Raw genomic sequence first — 16,505 nt, 5'->3', positions numbered from 1 at the left:
GTAATACACAAACAGAAAAATTCTCTTTCTGTAATTCATGACGACGTTTGAAATACATCTGGATAGAAGCGTGGATGCAGCAGCCTGTTGTAATGATTTGTCCGTTATCCCTGAATTTCCCCAGGCAAGCTGTGCAGTGCCAGTATTTCTCAATCGACATCCACTATATTGCCAAAAGTATTCGCTCACTCATCCAAATAAACGAATTCAGGTGCACAAAGCAAGGTCCATAAAGACATGGATGAGTGAGTTTGCTGTGGAAGAACTTGACTGGCCTGCACAGAGTCCTGACCTCAGCCCGATAAAACACCTTTGGGATGAGTTAGAGCGAAGACTGCGAGCACTGTGTAATATGTATTTCATAAACACGCTGCTAAACCTCGTGAAAACCTTCCCAGAAGAGTTGGAGCTGTTATAGCAGCAAAGGGCCGACGTCATATTAAACACTATCGATTAAGAATGGGGAGTCATTAAAGTTCATATGGGTCTAAAGGCAGGTGAGCGAATACTTTTGGCCATATAGTGTATTTGTGTTGTACCACAATCTGCTACGCAGTGCAAAACCTGCTTTAGGGCAGCACATCAGGACCCCCCCCGGAAGTTAGGTTTATTGCATCTAAACAGCAGCTCCCTGACCCAGCAAGTGCTTTAATTATTTAATATCATGGAGATTCAATATTGCTTCTGCTGTTTCTATACATTTGCCTTAGTGTGTGCAGAGTGTAGCTCAAAGTTGCGTTATTGCGTCAGTTGTTTCAATAGCAACATTGCAGTCCTGGAAGGACTGAGTAGATTTTACTAAATCAATGTGCATGTTTAGCAAATTGCAACACCCGTCTGCACTTTAAAGAGCTAAAAACTCAAATCAAAAGCCCACACGACTGTCATGGATGCCATCCTTTTTTTTATTGTGCTGAATAAAACAGTGAATACGTATGAAGACTAAGCAATCAAAATCTGTAGTGAAATCAAAGACAGCAATACTATGTGTATAGAGAAAGCAATTAAAGTTAGATACAGAAGACGACAACGGAAATGATACAGAAGGTGCAAAGGTAGAGGGAGAGTCTGGGAAATCTCTCCATTTCCCTCACAGCTAACTATATAATATTGCATAAGGTAAGAAAATTCATTTTTTAGCGGTAAATTTCCAGTCTTACCTAATGACCGAGAGGCAGAGAAATACAAAATGCATCTACCACAAAAATACAGACACTTGAATTTTAAACAGTATTAAAGTTTGATAACGAGGTAAAAGTAGGCCTTTTCTGGAGGTAGTATGTGTATTAGATTGTACTAGAACATAATATCATGAAGAAAAAAAATATTAACTTCATTAAGACTCCCAGAGCTGACAGCTCATCAACAGTGGCTTTTATGATCATTCTGCCTGACAGCAAGGCGACGTCAGCTCCTCTCTCTTCCAGACAACATGAGCTGATGTTTTGCACTATGCTGAACTCGAGACTACCGAAGGAAAAAGTTCAAAAGCTCAAACCTGGGACTTTGATGTCACTTAGACCCCTTTTACCAACTGGTATTATCATGTGATTTCTATCTGGCTACATCAACCGTGGTCTAATTGCATCTCCGAATTACGATTAAACCATTAAAGTGATTGTACACAAAGATTCCTTTTGTTAACTAGGAACAGTACAAAAGAAGTGATTTCCAATTTTTGAAAATCGATTCAGCTAAATCCTCTGGGTCCTCCATAGCTCTGTAACTGTGTTGAAACGGACCAACCTTTCTCGGGTCACCTGTTGAACACACGCACCCAGTTCCAACAGTGAGACACTGAACCATGGCCACAGCTTGCGGAAAAAAATGTCAGTGGAAAACCATCGTCAATGCAGACGTTTCCCTTTAAAAGTGGCCCACTAATAACCAAGCTATCTGAAGATCTGTACAGTCACTCCCCCACAGAAAAACTCCTGTAGTAAAGCCACTTAAGGCTAGAAGATGCGGTGGACTGCAAAGCAGAGCACACTCACCCACCGAAGTAGTACGTAAACACTGAACAGCACTCGAGCTTGCTTTTATGTTATTTTTGGTCTTTAATAGTCACTGTTGGTGTTTTTGGAAGAAGGTAAAAAGAGGAAGTGGTTGGACTGGGATTCCCACGCGCTCGGTCTGTGAGGCTTTCGCAGCACCTTCAACCAGAAGAAGCATGACTCCTAAGGGCTGAAGACTCACTGTCTGCAACAACCGATGTGTTCACACTCACGCAAGCCCTGCCCTCATTTGCTTTGCTGCCCTAAGACACTGTAGCTGGTGCTGGTCTACAGCAGCGCACAGGAAACCGGTGTAGCAGAAGAAGCAGGCAAAGCCAAATGTTCTACGTGATGTTACGTTGTTCTGGTCTTTAGAGACACACAAATACGGCCATCGCCAACAAGGAGGGACCCTAGAGTTTTATAAAATCCATCACATGCAATCACACTGGGCCTTTGCACTGGCTGCGATTATGGAATTGCGGCTCACGTGGGGCTTGGTGCTATTTAAACAAAGATAGATACATAGATACAGATCACATGATAATACTATGATGAGGCCCGTCTGGCTGTTTAAGGGTTTACCAAATCATGAAGCCCATCGGTTTCAAAAGCTAGCTCGCTGAAAACGCAGCTCGTGATTCGCTCTGTTTGGAATTGCTGGATGATTAGAAGCGGCGTTACCTGCAAAGAGTCTGGATATGTTCATTATTGAAGGTAACAGAGATATTGTGTCATGATGCACAGTGCTGGTTGGGGTGAATGAGCACCAGACTGCAAAGACGGGTCAAATTCAAATAATACGAGGCTAAAATTCAGCATTTGAGTTGGAAGGCACTTTCATAGTCCAGTTCCATACAGTGTGTTGCTGTTGAAGGCAGATTGACAGGATCAACGTAGCTCCTCTGAGGCTCTACCTCTGGCCCAGTTCATAATACCATGCTAACTTTTCAAAGGTTGCTATGGTGAGAGGTGAAAACTGGTATAAATCTATCACTAAGAGAAAAGCGGTTCCATATACATCAGCTTTAACGATATAACGATACAGTATAGTGATATCTACTAATTAAATACAAGAAAACATATTCATGAATGTAATATACAAAATCCAGAACATATCTGCTTTAAAACCTGCGCGTCACTTGGAGCGTGACAATCTTAAGTGTAGATTGAGACTGAGATTGGAAGGTTGAATCATGTGGTTCAATACTTTAAATAAGAAGCGCCTGCAGTCCTGATATAGATCATAGCATAAGTCAATGTAACACATATTGAGAGTAAGAGTGGAGGTAGGTACTTGTCAATTGATTAGTCCATTTTTACCAGGGTGTTTGAGGTCTGTACATGTGTAGGTAGTACATAACTCAGGAAAAACTATTCAAAGCCAAAAAAAAAAATACAAAAAAAAAGTTAGATCATGTGTCACACATACACTTTATCCTTATTTAACCATTGTGTAAATCAGTACAGTTCAGAATGTATTCAGCCCCTTCACTTTTTTGCATGTTTTTAATTTTATTCCAAATTAACCTATAAATGGATAAAATTGCCATCAGTTCTTTAAAAATGCCCTTGTTGTGTTGCTCCACATTGCACTCATGTGCATTTCATTGCTTTATTTATACTTGGGATGTGCCTAGAATCTGCCAATCAAACTTAACTGACTGGACCTGGTAAAAAAACAAAACAAAACATGTATATAAGGTCTCACGATTCACACCTCATGTCAGGACATAAACCAACCCCTTAAGTCCAAAGTACTCTTCGTAGACCTTTTGTGGTGAGGCACAGATCAGGACAGTGTGTTAAACCCTTTCTAAAGCTCCGAGTGTTCCCAGGAGAGCCAGTAAAAGAAGTTCAGAGTCATCCAGAAGACCAAAGTGAGTATCCAGACAAGAGGGAAAGTGAGCAGGAACCCAGCCCAGAACTTCCGAACGTCAAACATCTCAATCAATCAGGCCTTTATCGTAGTTTGGTTACACAGAAGCCACAGCCTGTTAGGGGTTTGCCAAGAGACATTTAAATGACTGAGAGCATGAGGACACAGGAAGTCTTTTCTGGGCAGAATTCCAAGCATTATATCTGGTGATCATCAGGCATTGACCACCACCTGGATAACACCAGCACTACAATGAGGCACGGTGGTGGCAGCATCACGCTATAGGGGCTTCCCAGCAGCAGGGACAGAAGAACGTGTCAGAACTGGGGGAAGAAACCTGCTAGAGAGTGTATGAGACCTGAGACTGACAAATGTTCACCGGTCAGTAGCACAATGACCTGATTCCAACACAACAACCAAGACAACAGTGGACAGGCTTTTAGTGCAAGTCCCTGACTGTCCTCAAAGTGCTCCAACAAAGTCCATACTTGAACCCCTCAGAACATCTGTTGAAAGACCTGAAGATGGACCTTAAATACCTCCCAGACAATCTGATCTGGATCTGTAAGGAAGAGGGGGATCAACTCTCCAAATCTCCAAGTGAGACCCTTTTACAAGAGCAGTTCCACTTCGGGTTTTTCAAAGATTTTTTTTTTTAAAAAAAAGTTTTTTTCTGTTTCATGTGGTGTAGTTTGATGAATGGCAAATTTATCCATTTAAAAAGACATTAACAACTAAGCAAAATGCAAAAAGTTCAGGCGTCTAAACGCTTTCTGAAGCTTCTGTAAATTCAAGTTGACAGTTTGTCCCAGTTTGCAGATAATGAAAAATATGTTTAGATACAAATTAACATAAGGTAAAAAGGAAACAACAGTACTAAAAAGGTTAGCTGCTTTTGTGCTTTAAGAATAAAAAAATAAAACGGAATCTAGGCTTTTTCCAGAATTCTTGGAAGAAGAAAATGCCAAGTAAGTCAGGGCCAGTTGTACTTGTGTTGACGGAGACACACAAAGATAACGACATGTTAAAATATATGAGGCTATATCCCTGCTTAGCCAAGAGTAACATATGCGTCATTACTCCAATTTATCCTTTTGAAATTTGATCGCTGAGATCAAAAAGTAATTTGAGTTTGTAGGGGAAACAACCATAAACTTGAAAACTTTGAAGTTTTGCCTTAAAATATAGACATATGGAATATTTAAATGTCTCCATTTAAAAAGGAAAATTCAGTTTGTTTGTTTTTTCCCCCCACTTATTTAATCGTTCTGATGAAAAATCCCACTTTTAATTAAATGTTGTAGTTTAATTATTGTGTTGTATCTCATAACCAAGAGCAAAGATTGTCACAATTGAAAAAAAAATAAATAAATGGCAGCTTTAGTGGGGGGGGGGGGGGGGGGGAGAACAGCTGAATTTCCTTTTATTGTTGATGTCATATTGGCATTTGCTTCTTTCCAAACAGCTGTAGACAAAATTGCCCCCATGACGAGACAACAACCGGCATGACCTCGCTTTGAATGTACAGCATTAAAGGTAAAACACATTCTCAAATATCTGAATGCACACTGCCTTCCTGTGCATTGGTTTGTGTGTACTGAGCAACACAAGCTGGTTGCGCTGAGTCAGAGGTAGTTTGAAATCATGAGATAGATATTCCATTTCAGTGACCAGAAAGCACTGGCGTCAAGTTTCCATAAACATAAGGCTCCCTGGAGCTGCAGCGTGAGATGAGTCAATGTCACGCTGCTATCAAATCCAGGTATCAAGTGTGTCATGAGGTAATGTGTGCATGTGTTTTTCTCTTTTTTTCTTTTTTTTTGTACTTTGCAGCTTTTGTTTGAGTTTACGAGACAGACGAAGACTGTGGGTTTCTTTGCAGTGTGACATCGAGGATGGAAGCACGATTTTTAAAGCTATGTTGCACAAAAAAAAACAAACAAACAAAAAAAAAAAACTGACTGGAGCTATGTACATGTAAATCAGAACAAATGGTGAACAGCAGGCTGATGCAAATGTCAAAGCGTTTGGTCGTCGAGTACCAACAGGATATGAAGAGAGTCCTTTTCTAGACTAATAAAAGATGTGTAAGCCTGCCAATAGGAGGGAGAGGGATTATTCTGAGGTCCTGGTCTACCAAGGAAAACTAAAACCATCATGGGTTAAATCAAGATTAAAGCTTTAAATGTATCTATGAGGCACCGCTGGACTGTCTTGATCTTGACCTCTTTCGAGATTTAAAAGAATGATTCCAGATATTTGAAGCCAGTGTTAATCCAACATCGAGGTGCTTTTACGCAACATCGTGCATGAATGCTCTAAAACAGCACTGCCCATTGAACACAATCATTATTTCAGCGAGCGGTGAAGGAACGCGGGCGTGAACGGTTCGAGCCTTCGTTCACTCGATGTGGGTCCCAAGCCTTCTCTTCCTCGTCCTACCTCACTGCCATTGTTTCACGAAGATGTTTGAGGAATTCGGGAACGATACGGAGCGTAGGCCAGTTGCGTGTCGGCGGCACTGAGAAGCTTTCGAATGGTTCTATCAAACATAGAAGCTGCCTCCCACCCTGGCAAAGAAAACCACTTTATTAGGTCCACCTGCACGATCTAATGCAATCCACTATGGCAGCTCTTCCATGAGCTCTTCTTTACAAGCTTAAAATTTTAGGTTTTTAGGTGGAAAAGGTCAGAAAGGGGATAATTCTACGTCATAGTTGGTAGTGGAGCACTGGAGTCCTTTATATTAAGAGGTAGTTTAATGTTTTTCCCCCTCACTCATTTTAAATAGGTTGGCCAAAACATTAGGCCGACATCTTAATATAATGCACTCTGCCTCACACTGTGACCTCAATGATAAACAGAGAGTACGGTCATCGCCTTTGTGACAGTTTCAACTTCAAAACGGAGAAATTCTAACAGTAAAAGTATAAATCATGCCAGAGCTGCTGCATTGATTGCATTTTATTGTACAGGTGTCCCTAATAAAGTGGCCAGTGAGTGAGGACCTGAATATGACAGTTCAGTGAACTCTGATAACACTGCTTACATGTCTCTGCATCTTACTCTGGTTCACCCGGAGGAAATGGGGGACAAAGTTCATCTGACACAGTCCCACATTATTCCTTAGTTTTATGTTAGTAGAGCATTAAATAATGAATTCGAATTTGTACTGATATACGTTGCACTAGCACCAGCTTCAACAATCTTGAACCGTTCCTTTAAACCAATTTATTCACGAGCCATTTCCCATTGTCCTAATTCTTTCCAGGAAATATGCTGACTTTAAATTATCTCTATGTGGCTTTAAGCCAACGCGATGGATTAACCACTGCCCTGAGGAACCCGACAGACAGACAACACCAGGCGGTGCTGAGTGTGTCTGCAGAATTAGTCATCAGCGACGGGCTGTGTGAAAAAGTGTGTGTCGGAGAGGGGGGGGGGGGGGGGGGGGGGGGGGGGGGGGGCAGCAGATGATTTGTGTCTATGATTCAGTATGATTCACTCCCTCGTGATGCTCTCACTCATTTGAAGATGACAATAATGCTCTGAACATTCTGAACCACAAGTCCCAACATATGGGCTGTAGCCACACTGTGTCTGCTTGTATTCAGTTCATTCTCATTGAGGAGTCTCCATTATTTGGTCAAGGCTGAAGACATGTTTTTAGATTTTCAGCCAATACATGCTGGCAGCAGTACAAGTGACTAAAACCTTTTTTCTGTCACCCATGTGGGTGCATTCGGATTAGTGTTACGTAAAATGTTTGCAGACACGTCCAGAACAGTTCTCCCAGTTGAGTGACAGATCAGTGTGAAGGAACCCAAAGACTAAAAAAACTGAATGAGCAATGAACAATTTGACATGCAAAAGAAACATCTCTGAAAATGACATGAAACCGGGTGAAAGAATGTTTAGAAAAAGTCAAAAATAAGTGGTCAAGGCAGTCTTTTCCCTTTGAAAGACCTGACAGCTGAATGAGGTAGAGGTTTCACGGGGTGGAAGCTTAGTCCTCCTCTGGGGACTCTCCAGCCTCTTCTTCTTCTTCTTCTTGTTCTTGTTCTTGTTCTTCCTGTAAGTACCAACACAACAGCCTCAGTCATTTAAACTCTATCCACTCAGTTACAGAATAGCTATTTAACACCAGACTGGCTTCTGGTTGGGAGATGAGGGTGACCACAACTAGACCAACTCTAGGCCACTTGTTGCTAGATTTAATGAAGCAGCTAAATGCAACATGGCCACAGACTAAATGACTAAGTTCATGTGGATGATGGGGACACTTTGACTTCACTTGCTGAGGCAGAACCATCTGACCAAAGCCATATTTTACTTCATTACAGCATTAATCACTTTGCAGATATTAAATGAAACCAATGAATTATTGATGCATTATTATGGATGAACCATCTTTCTGTACATAAAGCAGTTACCAGCTGCTGCTGCTACTTTTATCCCACCCAAAGTATTTGTAGTGATATACATCTATAGGTATTTTTCTTCTTTTAGATTGTTTAGTTTCACTGAACACTACGGCATCAGGTCGTGAAGAGAAGGTTTAAAATTCAAAGTAAATTCTCAGAAACCAGTTTTTTGTGAAGAGTTACTCTCTGCAGAAGAATTAAATTGAACATTTCATTTGAGGCACACGGGAAAAAATCTAGACTAGATGTGTACATTAAAGGGCGACATCCTTCCTATCATTCTAGCTTGGAGGGTACATGTCTATGCCTGGCATAAAACTTTCCTCTGCCTCGAGATGACATCATCAAGAGGTTTTCATCTGGAGGAGTTTTGTTTAGCTAAAAGTGTGGAGATATTTCAATATAAGTAAGACAGCTGTTTAAAAAGTATAAATGAACATGTTCTCCCCAAAAATAGAACCACAGGAAATCCTTTGAAAAATTGTAACGTTTGCCTTTAACGCAAACGCCTGGTCAACAACGTCAAATTCAATTAAAAAAAAAAAAAAAAAAAAAGCCTTTAGCTCTTAGCTTTGCTGGGTCATTGTTCTTTATTCTTTTGTTTTATTGATTTGATTTTATTGTTGTATTTTTCAAATTTAAATTATGGGCTGTGCCATGATTGGAAACAGTAAGTTTGCCAAGTCCACAAGTCTTTAGGCTTCATTATGTAAAAGTCGGAATAGGTTTTTTTTTTTTTTTCTCAGAACAAATATCACTTTGTTTTCAGTGAACAGTGACCACTATAACTAGTAAGGGTGAATTAAAATAACGCCACCCTCAGGTGAAATGAATTTCATTTTTCACATGGCTACATTTGATTCGGGGGAGGCCAAAACAATTCATAGCCCACTTCCTTTCTCAGGTCATGGCGGTGCACCCATTCAGCAGAGGTCTACGGCTGAAGTCCGCCTGCGTTCTGCAGCTCAGACTCCATTCATTAGTGCTCACACACTTTCAGACTTGAATGGCCCGCTAAATGCTACCATGTGTGACAAGGGAAAATGAGAACAAGATAGAAAAGTAGTGGTGGTGGTGGTGGTGTGGGGAGACAAAAAAGAAGCTCATCATCATCAATCATACCACCCAGCCACCCCACCACTCTACAAAGATGATATGCATGACTAAACACTGCAATTGGCCTGTCTGGAACAGTTTTGAACATGGCTGCAGAAGATGGATACTCTAAACCGTTTAAAATATCCTGTGGGGTTCCCCAAGGTTCAATTTTAGTTCCACCACATTTTTTATTCCTGAGTGGTCTCATCGGGAGACATCTCTTTCTGATGACAATGGAGCAGTTGACCTCTGACTTAAAAGGAATTTTAAGGCTTGTGTAGGTGTGTCGGCAAATCTGCTTTTCATCGTCTTAAAATACTGCTGTGTATTCAGCAGGCTGGACTGTGAAGCTTTCTTCTCTGTTCTACCCAAAAAGGGTGAACTCTGCTGCATGATTCTAGAGTTTTCAAGGGTCTCAAATGTTAACTTATAGCTCTATAGTGGTTTTCCTCAATTTTCATTTTCCTTCATTTCCCCTAAATAGGGTTTTTTAGGGTTTCCCCTAAAAAGCCAAGGCCATAGTCATCGTCCCACAGTAGCAGATATTTTAGGTTAATATTTTTAAAATCAGATATGATTGTTGGATAAGTTCTATTTGTGGTTGGGTTAAAGCAGTCACTTGGTCATGCTTTGAATATTGTTTTCCGTTTTTGGAGGTATTAAAATATAACAGAGACTGAGCAGGTCTCAGAGTGATGCATGGAAGAAAAATGGCTGATGATTAGACTGATAATATTACGCTCAGGTAGTAGCCACAGTTACCAGCGGCTTTGAACTGTGAGACCAGCTGTCAATCTCAGGACTGTTTCTGCGTATTATTGTGCTGAGGGATGTGAACTTGCCATTAGAAATCAATACAATTCCTTTGAATTTTTTTAAACTTGTATTCTGTGTTCAGAACAAAGTTACAGTAGATATACTGTAGCTGATATCACCACATTTTGTTAGAAGAGTGACGATGCGAGTAATAATTCTAAAGCAGGCGCCTCAGCATAAATAAACCAACTGACCAGCAGCAGGAAAAGGAGCATAGTGGGACAATTTGGTCACATGGATCTGATTTATAGCTTCTACCAGATTATAAAATACCTGGATTTGCTGCCCTGTGACGGTGATGACATCATGTTAATGCCAGTGCAGGGTTTTGTTTTATCAAACCTACCAATCAAATGTTTTGGCTTGAAGATGCAAACATACAGTAGGACCATGTCCTCATAGTGTCTCACAGGTCTTATGAGTAAGACAAGTGGTAACTTGACTTCCACTTGTGTCTATGTTTGTGTGTCATGTGATCTTTTTGAGTTCATTATGTATCCACTTATAATTATTTTGGGTTTCTATTTGGCCATTTGCCATCTTTTTGGTCAGCTTTGGACACCATGTCTCTCCATTTCCTCGATAATTTTGCTTTTTTCCTGAGCTCTATCACTTTAAAACAAGAAAAAAAAAAAAAAAATCACTGTGACCAAGCACAAACGTTTATTTGCCCCTTACTCACATTGCTCATTAGACTGATCTTCCATCTTACACAACGGCTGCGCTTTCTATGGTTATTGCTCGGTGAACCAATGGTTTCTTTCTTTTATAAGGACATTTTTAATTGTTGTAGTGACTATTCCCAGTTTCAAAATGCTTTCCTCTAACTGAAAGCTCTCTGATCTTTAGGTGGATTTATCCTTTTTAACAAAAACTGACGTATTCACAGGTAAAGCCTAAGGCTGAGTCCTCTTAGTGAGTAGTCGCTTCCTTAGACTAAGACCTGAAATATTTATGTTCACTATGCTGTTAAAGAAATATTAACTTTTGTTCCCTATTCATCTTTGGATCGTACACCCCTGACTTCAGTGTGCAGCGAAAAAATAAACGGCAACAATTAAACAATGACAACGTAAAATGAAATCTCTCTTAACAAGCAGCAACTGAACCATCATTAGGAAGCCATGCAACGTGCCTGTGTACAATTGTGGCTTCCAGCAGGGTAACCCCATCCTCAGCACTGGAATATAACGGATCTGAGTTTTTGCACAGGCTGGTGGTGGTGGGTCTGATATAAAGCAGCCGATCAAAGTGGGAGAGCAAAATGACATTTTTATGGCTTACAGCTCCCAGGGCCTCACAGCACCTCCCAACCACCTCAGCACTGTTCCCACACAGCCACAAATCAAGCCAAGTTATGCATTCACACCAAGAAGTGGCCCACACCAGCACAAAGAGGAGGCTGGTGGATCCTGGAGTGTGAGGGAATGCTGGGGGCGGGGGTCTTGTGTCATGTTTCACTCACTTATTACCACTCTGTTTTCATTCTTCCTCTGATGTGGGCACTTACACCGGCAATACAAAACAACATCTAATTATCTGCTACATGTGAACAGTGAGACATAAAACAGTTGTTTATAGTGGATTTTCAGAATGTCAGAGTGAACCGATCAGCCATTTAGTCATTGTTTTGCCACAGTATTTATCCTTCCAGCGTGCAGATAAATACAGGTACAATGTGCAACTGTAGCCTAAATGTCTCCTTCCACAAAAAGTGGAACAGTTGGAGCAATGTGCTGAAATACAACAGCATGCAGTGCAATAAGTCATACGTCCTGCATGTGTTCAGATGTGTACATGCACAGTGCTTGGGATTTCTTACCTGAGCAGGCTTTTTCTGGACAACTTGCTGTGGCTGCAAGAGAGCAGACTGGAGGGTTAGTGCTACTTCTTTCTACTTGCTGATATTAAAAGAGACAATCAAGTGTCTGCTATTTATTATAAAGGCTGCAGACCTGTTCTGTGTCGCTGTGCGAGAACACAGGGACCTGTGTCTGGATGATAATACAAACAAAAAAATTAAAAAAAAAAAGCAGGCAGTATTGATGTAATTACACAGCAGCTAGTTTTCATCACCACCTTGATCACTGTTTACAGCACATATTACTGCATATCCTTCTATTGCTATGGCGGAAACGTAGATTGCGTGTTCTGAGCAGCAAACACGTTTTGTTTAGATGAAAACTGCAGCAAGTCAAGTGCCTCAAGTGCAAGTATAAACTGTTCAGCCTCTGTGTTGACTTCACAGTTTGTGCACACAATGATCAGTGTGTCAATCACAGCTTTTTTTTTTTTTTTTTTTTTCCGAGCTTCAAAAACCCTAAAAAAAACAAATTTACCTAATATCATACATTCGGTCCACTATCTTGGAAAAAAAGTCTAAATGAGCAGTAGGATTCATTAACCTGAAGTGGCCTGTTAGATGACTTAGCAGAACTGTAATGTTGAAGATAATAACTGTAGACAAAAACAGCTAAGGGTAATGTAAGTAAAGTTGTGGATGAAATGTCTACTTGCTTGTTGGTGTAGTCATATTTTGAAATGACTAACTGTTGAACACATTGCCCATCTGACCCTACCCAATCCTGAACACGATTACAACATTTCTATGAGTGTGTGTGTGTGTGTGTGTGAGAGAGATGAGTAGTGAGAACAGTGACAGACCATCAGAGGTCAGACAATGAACTGGCTCGCGACTCTTCCAGTGGGCTGCTCTGTCTCGCATTGCAAGAGCCATGTTTGCCCCCCCCCCCCCCCCCCCCCCCCCCAGAAAAAAAAACATTTAGATGTTCTAAACTGATATTCCATACACCGTCTTAACTATTGTGACCCAGTGGTGCCATCTAAAAGCAGTAAGAGCTTCTGCCATGACAGCTACAAAATATCTGGCACTAAGGTGATGTATCCTTCATGTGCCCAGGGAAATGTAAATGTAAATGAAAGTCATGGAGATTTTCAAGAGCTTCAGCAAATCTGACACTGAAAATATTTCTATTTGTTCTGTTAAAAATTATGACGCATTGCCTATTACATTTTCTTTGTGGACTCTACTGAGACTGAAGAGATACTGTACCTGAAAATTAGTCTGTGATAAGCTCCACAATATGTATATTGTTACATATCTTAAGAGGAAATTTGATGTAGCTAATAATCTACAAACTGTTTTGCAGCTATAATTTCTGAAATAATCCATCGGACCCACCGACTCGCTGGTGAAAATTCTGAAAACTCTTATTTAGTTACTTAGACTGTCTTGCACTTCTGTTTGCCCTGGAAGATGCATATTCTAAATGCTTGTGTCTCTTTGCCAGCATTTTTAAAAGGACACAAGCTACAATTAGGTAGATGCAAACCAAGTTTACATTTTACAGGCAGCTTTTAAAGAAATCAAATTACCTGCAAATTTAAATAAAGTTTGCAAACAACATACAGGTCCCAGCTGGTCATGGATCATGGGAGGTTGCCAGATAAGAGGAAAGAGAGACAACAGAATAAAAGTAAAAAGGAAGTTCAGCATTTGATTAGCTTTATTTAAATTTACATAACCCCTCACTGGCCCCAAGAACCATCCGTGATCCATGTTTCAGGTCCAGGTTCACGTAAGTGTACCTGGTTGTACTGCATTGACATTATAATATGCAGGTGTTCCTGCAGTTCTTGCAGCCTGAGTGTTAATTACTCTTTGCTCTGGTTAACCGTTACCAAACCTGCTAACCTTTGGAACTCCTTTGAAGCCCCCCTACATAATTTGACCCACTAACTTCAACCTTCCGTCCACAAACAAGTGTAGATGAAAAGCCAGTCATGAAACCTGCTTCAGATGAAGTGCTGTGTTTAGTGGGGGGGGGGTAGTTCAAACCTGGAATGCTTGACATTTAAACTATTTTCAATAACTCGATTGTTGGGGATTCACACGCTGACCTGACATAAAACTAGCCTCAACAAATGCCAACTGTTGTGCCACCTCAAGTTCCCTTTTGTCAAGCCCAACACGTGTATTTAAACTCACAACAAATGACCAACTACCGTTCCAAAAGGAATGGAACCAGAAGACCTAGGACTGTGAATATACAAATCCTAAACCCTAAAGTTTCCCACTCTGGCAAACCACAGGTTATAAATACTTCTAATTAAGAAGCTGTAAATGGTCCTGCGGACGTCCGTCATTTCGTGTGGACTGATTTGCTAAGCTGGACAGCTATTGAGAGCAGAACAGCATGAACCCGCGGTGTGAGAACACAAAGGATGCTTTCACCAGTAACCACTGTTTGCTTCTAGTGCGAGATGACTCTTCAACTCGTAACCGCGTGTTTGTCATTGTAAGCACGTTGTTTAGTTGCGACTTGTCAAGGGAACGTGGTGGGGGTAACATGGGCAGGTGCCTCTGGAAAGATGTATTCATTTTGTAGGTTTGCTGCTCATCAAAGTGTCACAGTCTTATAAAAGTATTAATTACGCTTCGGTGAAAGGGGATCAGTGTAGCTGTGCAGTATACCTGGCTAAATAGGCTGTACATCCCTTTTCTGGGAGGAGTAGGGTAGCTAGAGTAAATAACAAGCACATTCTTCATACTGAGTACTGTAAAGCGAAAAACGCCTTTAACTTTGATGCCAGGAAAAAAAAAAAAAAACCCCAACAAAGCTTATTCAATTTAATCTGGCAAAAGCTTTAGTAGGCCCAGACACTCACAAGTCTTCTCTGGGAGAGTCTGATTACAGCTTGTTGTTGTCTGGGTGTCTCCACAATAAACTTGCTCAAACACGCAGCTCTTCCTCTTTAAGTTTATGGTACTGTTTTCAAAAGGTTATGTAGAGGTTTTATGGAAATCTGGGGGATTTCTGTTGAGTCAGTCACTACTTAACCCCAGAAAGCACGGAGAGAAGAAAACAATTTAAAAAGACACATATTCACCACACCATGACTTTTAATTAGCCATAGTTATCCCAGATAGAAGCTATAAAACAGAACTGATAGAAATAAACCAGAGATTTTATAGTCAGAGGCAAGTAGCAAAATTCTTTGTGATCCTCCTTTAATACTTCTAGTTGATCTTCTAGAATCCTCAAAGGAAGTTGTCCACCTTGTCCCCACTACACTTTGCCAGTCTTAGACCCCCAGCTCGTGCCCAATGCCCCGTAAGACTTATGAACTGCACCCATCAGGGCCGAAGTAAAGCCCACGATTAGGGGGAATTTACCGAAGGGCCCTTTGTAGAGGAGAAAAATGTGTGTCGTTGCAAGGAATGTGGAAAATTCCTAGCAGACAAGCAGCCTTTTGTTGGGAGGGTGCTTTGAAAGGAAAGAAAGGCGCAGACAAATTGGATCGGCTCCATTTAGGAGCCTCTGCTTTTTGGAGTGAAATCTGTTCCCAGATTATGTCAAAGGAAAAAGCGGAAGACTCGCGTCTGCTTGGACAGTTCGAACCTTTCTTACTTTGCTTACTGAATTTTGCATTAAGAGGTTTTTAACAAATTCGGACATGTTTTTTTCGGTTTGGTTTTGTTTAGCGCACATTATGCGTTTGAGCTCCGCAGTCTCGGTGCCTTGAAACTATTTGATGCAAATGCATATGGCTGTTTCCCATCGTGCATGCGTGGCTGCTTTGAAACAGGAAGAACTCTATGCACGGCACTCAGCTCTGCCTCGTCCTAACGGAGCCTTGCAGATGTTATGAATTAACCTGTCATGCCTTGTACAGCTCACTTCCTGCCTCATAATAGTGGTAGCAGGAATATTCTAATGCCATAAATGTCTATATCTGTTTAACAAATTTGAAAGAACAGCATTGTTAAAAGAAGAGGGGGAAGAAAAAAAAAAAAATGCCCAAGCAAATCACTGCAGCCATTTAACTTCCTGTGGAATATAAACTGTGAATGGGGGTATTTTATGTAAGTGCTCCCCTTCTTTAGCTGCATTGCAAGTGTTTATTTTAAGATTTTGTGAGCAAGTTTGCTCATTTCATCACAATGCACCAGAAACCCGGTCTTGGACCTATTGATGCGACTTTTTCCAAATAATTGTGCCTGACAAATGAGTGTGAAATTGGCAGTCGTAGTTAGGAATTCTGCCAGGGGAATTGCTGAGGGAGTCCTGGAGCTGATCAACAAGCCTTTTCTTCATATGCTTATTCTCCCCAGCGGCAACATTTTTCATAGTTTCCATTTAAAATAAAACTGCACCTTGAGGTAACAAAGCAGCGCACGTACATCCAGTCACTCGCAATTCAAATTTTTTTTTAAATTAAAATTTAAATTACAACATACAGGTGGCCCTGACAGCTCAAAGCAAGCACAGG

At 40.8% G+C, this 16,505-nt stretch overlaps 1 protein-coding gene across 2 annotated transcripts in view; it reads right to left on the bottom strand.

Moving 5' to 3' along the window:
• Positions 1-887: 887 nt before the first annotated feature.
• The window catches only part of hmga2 (high mobility group AT-hook 2), a 30,606-nt gene continuing 14,988 nt past the window's right edge, over positions 888-16,505 (bottom strand). For both annotated transcript variants that reach the window (XM_067490770.1, XM_067490771.1), the window contains 2 exons: positions 12,034-12,066; positions 888-7,945 (listed from right to left, as the gene is read on the bottom strand). In XM_067490770.1, the coding sequence (XP_067346871.1) occupies positions 7,880-7,945; positions 12,034-12,066 (99 nt within the window). In that variant the 3' untranslated portion in view covers positions 888-7,879. The remainder of the gene's footprint in view (positions 7,946-12,033; positions 12,067-16,505) is intronic.

The sequence above is a fragment of the Channa argus genome, chromosome 21, assembly GCF_033026475.1.
Source record: "Channa argus isolate prfri chromosome 21, Channa argus male v1.0, whole genome shotgun sequence".
Lineage (NCBI taxonomy): Eukaryota > Metazoa > Chordata > Actinopteri > Anabantiformes > Channidae > Channa > Channa argus.
Note: the sequence above shows the minus strand (reverse complement) of the source record. Positions and strands in the feature narration are given on the sequence as shown.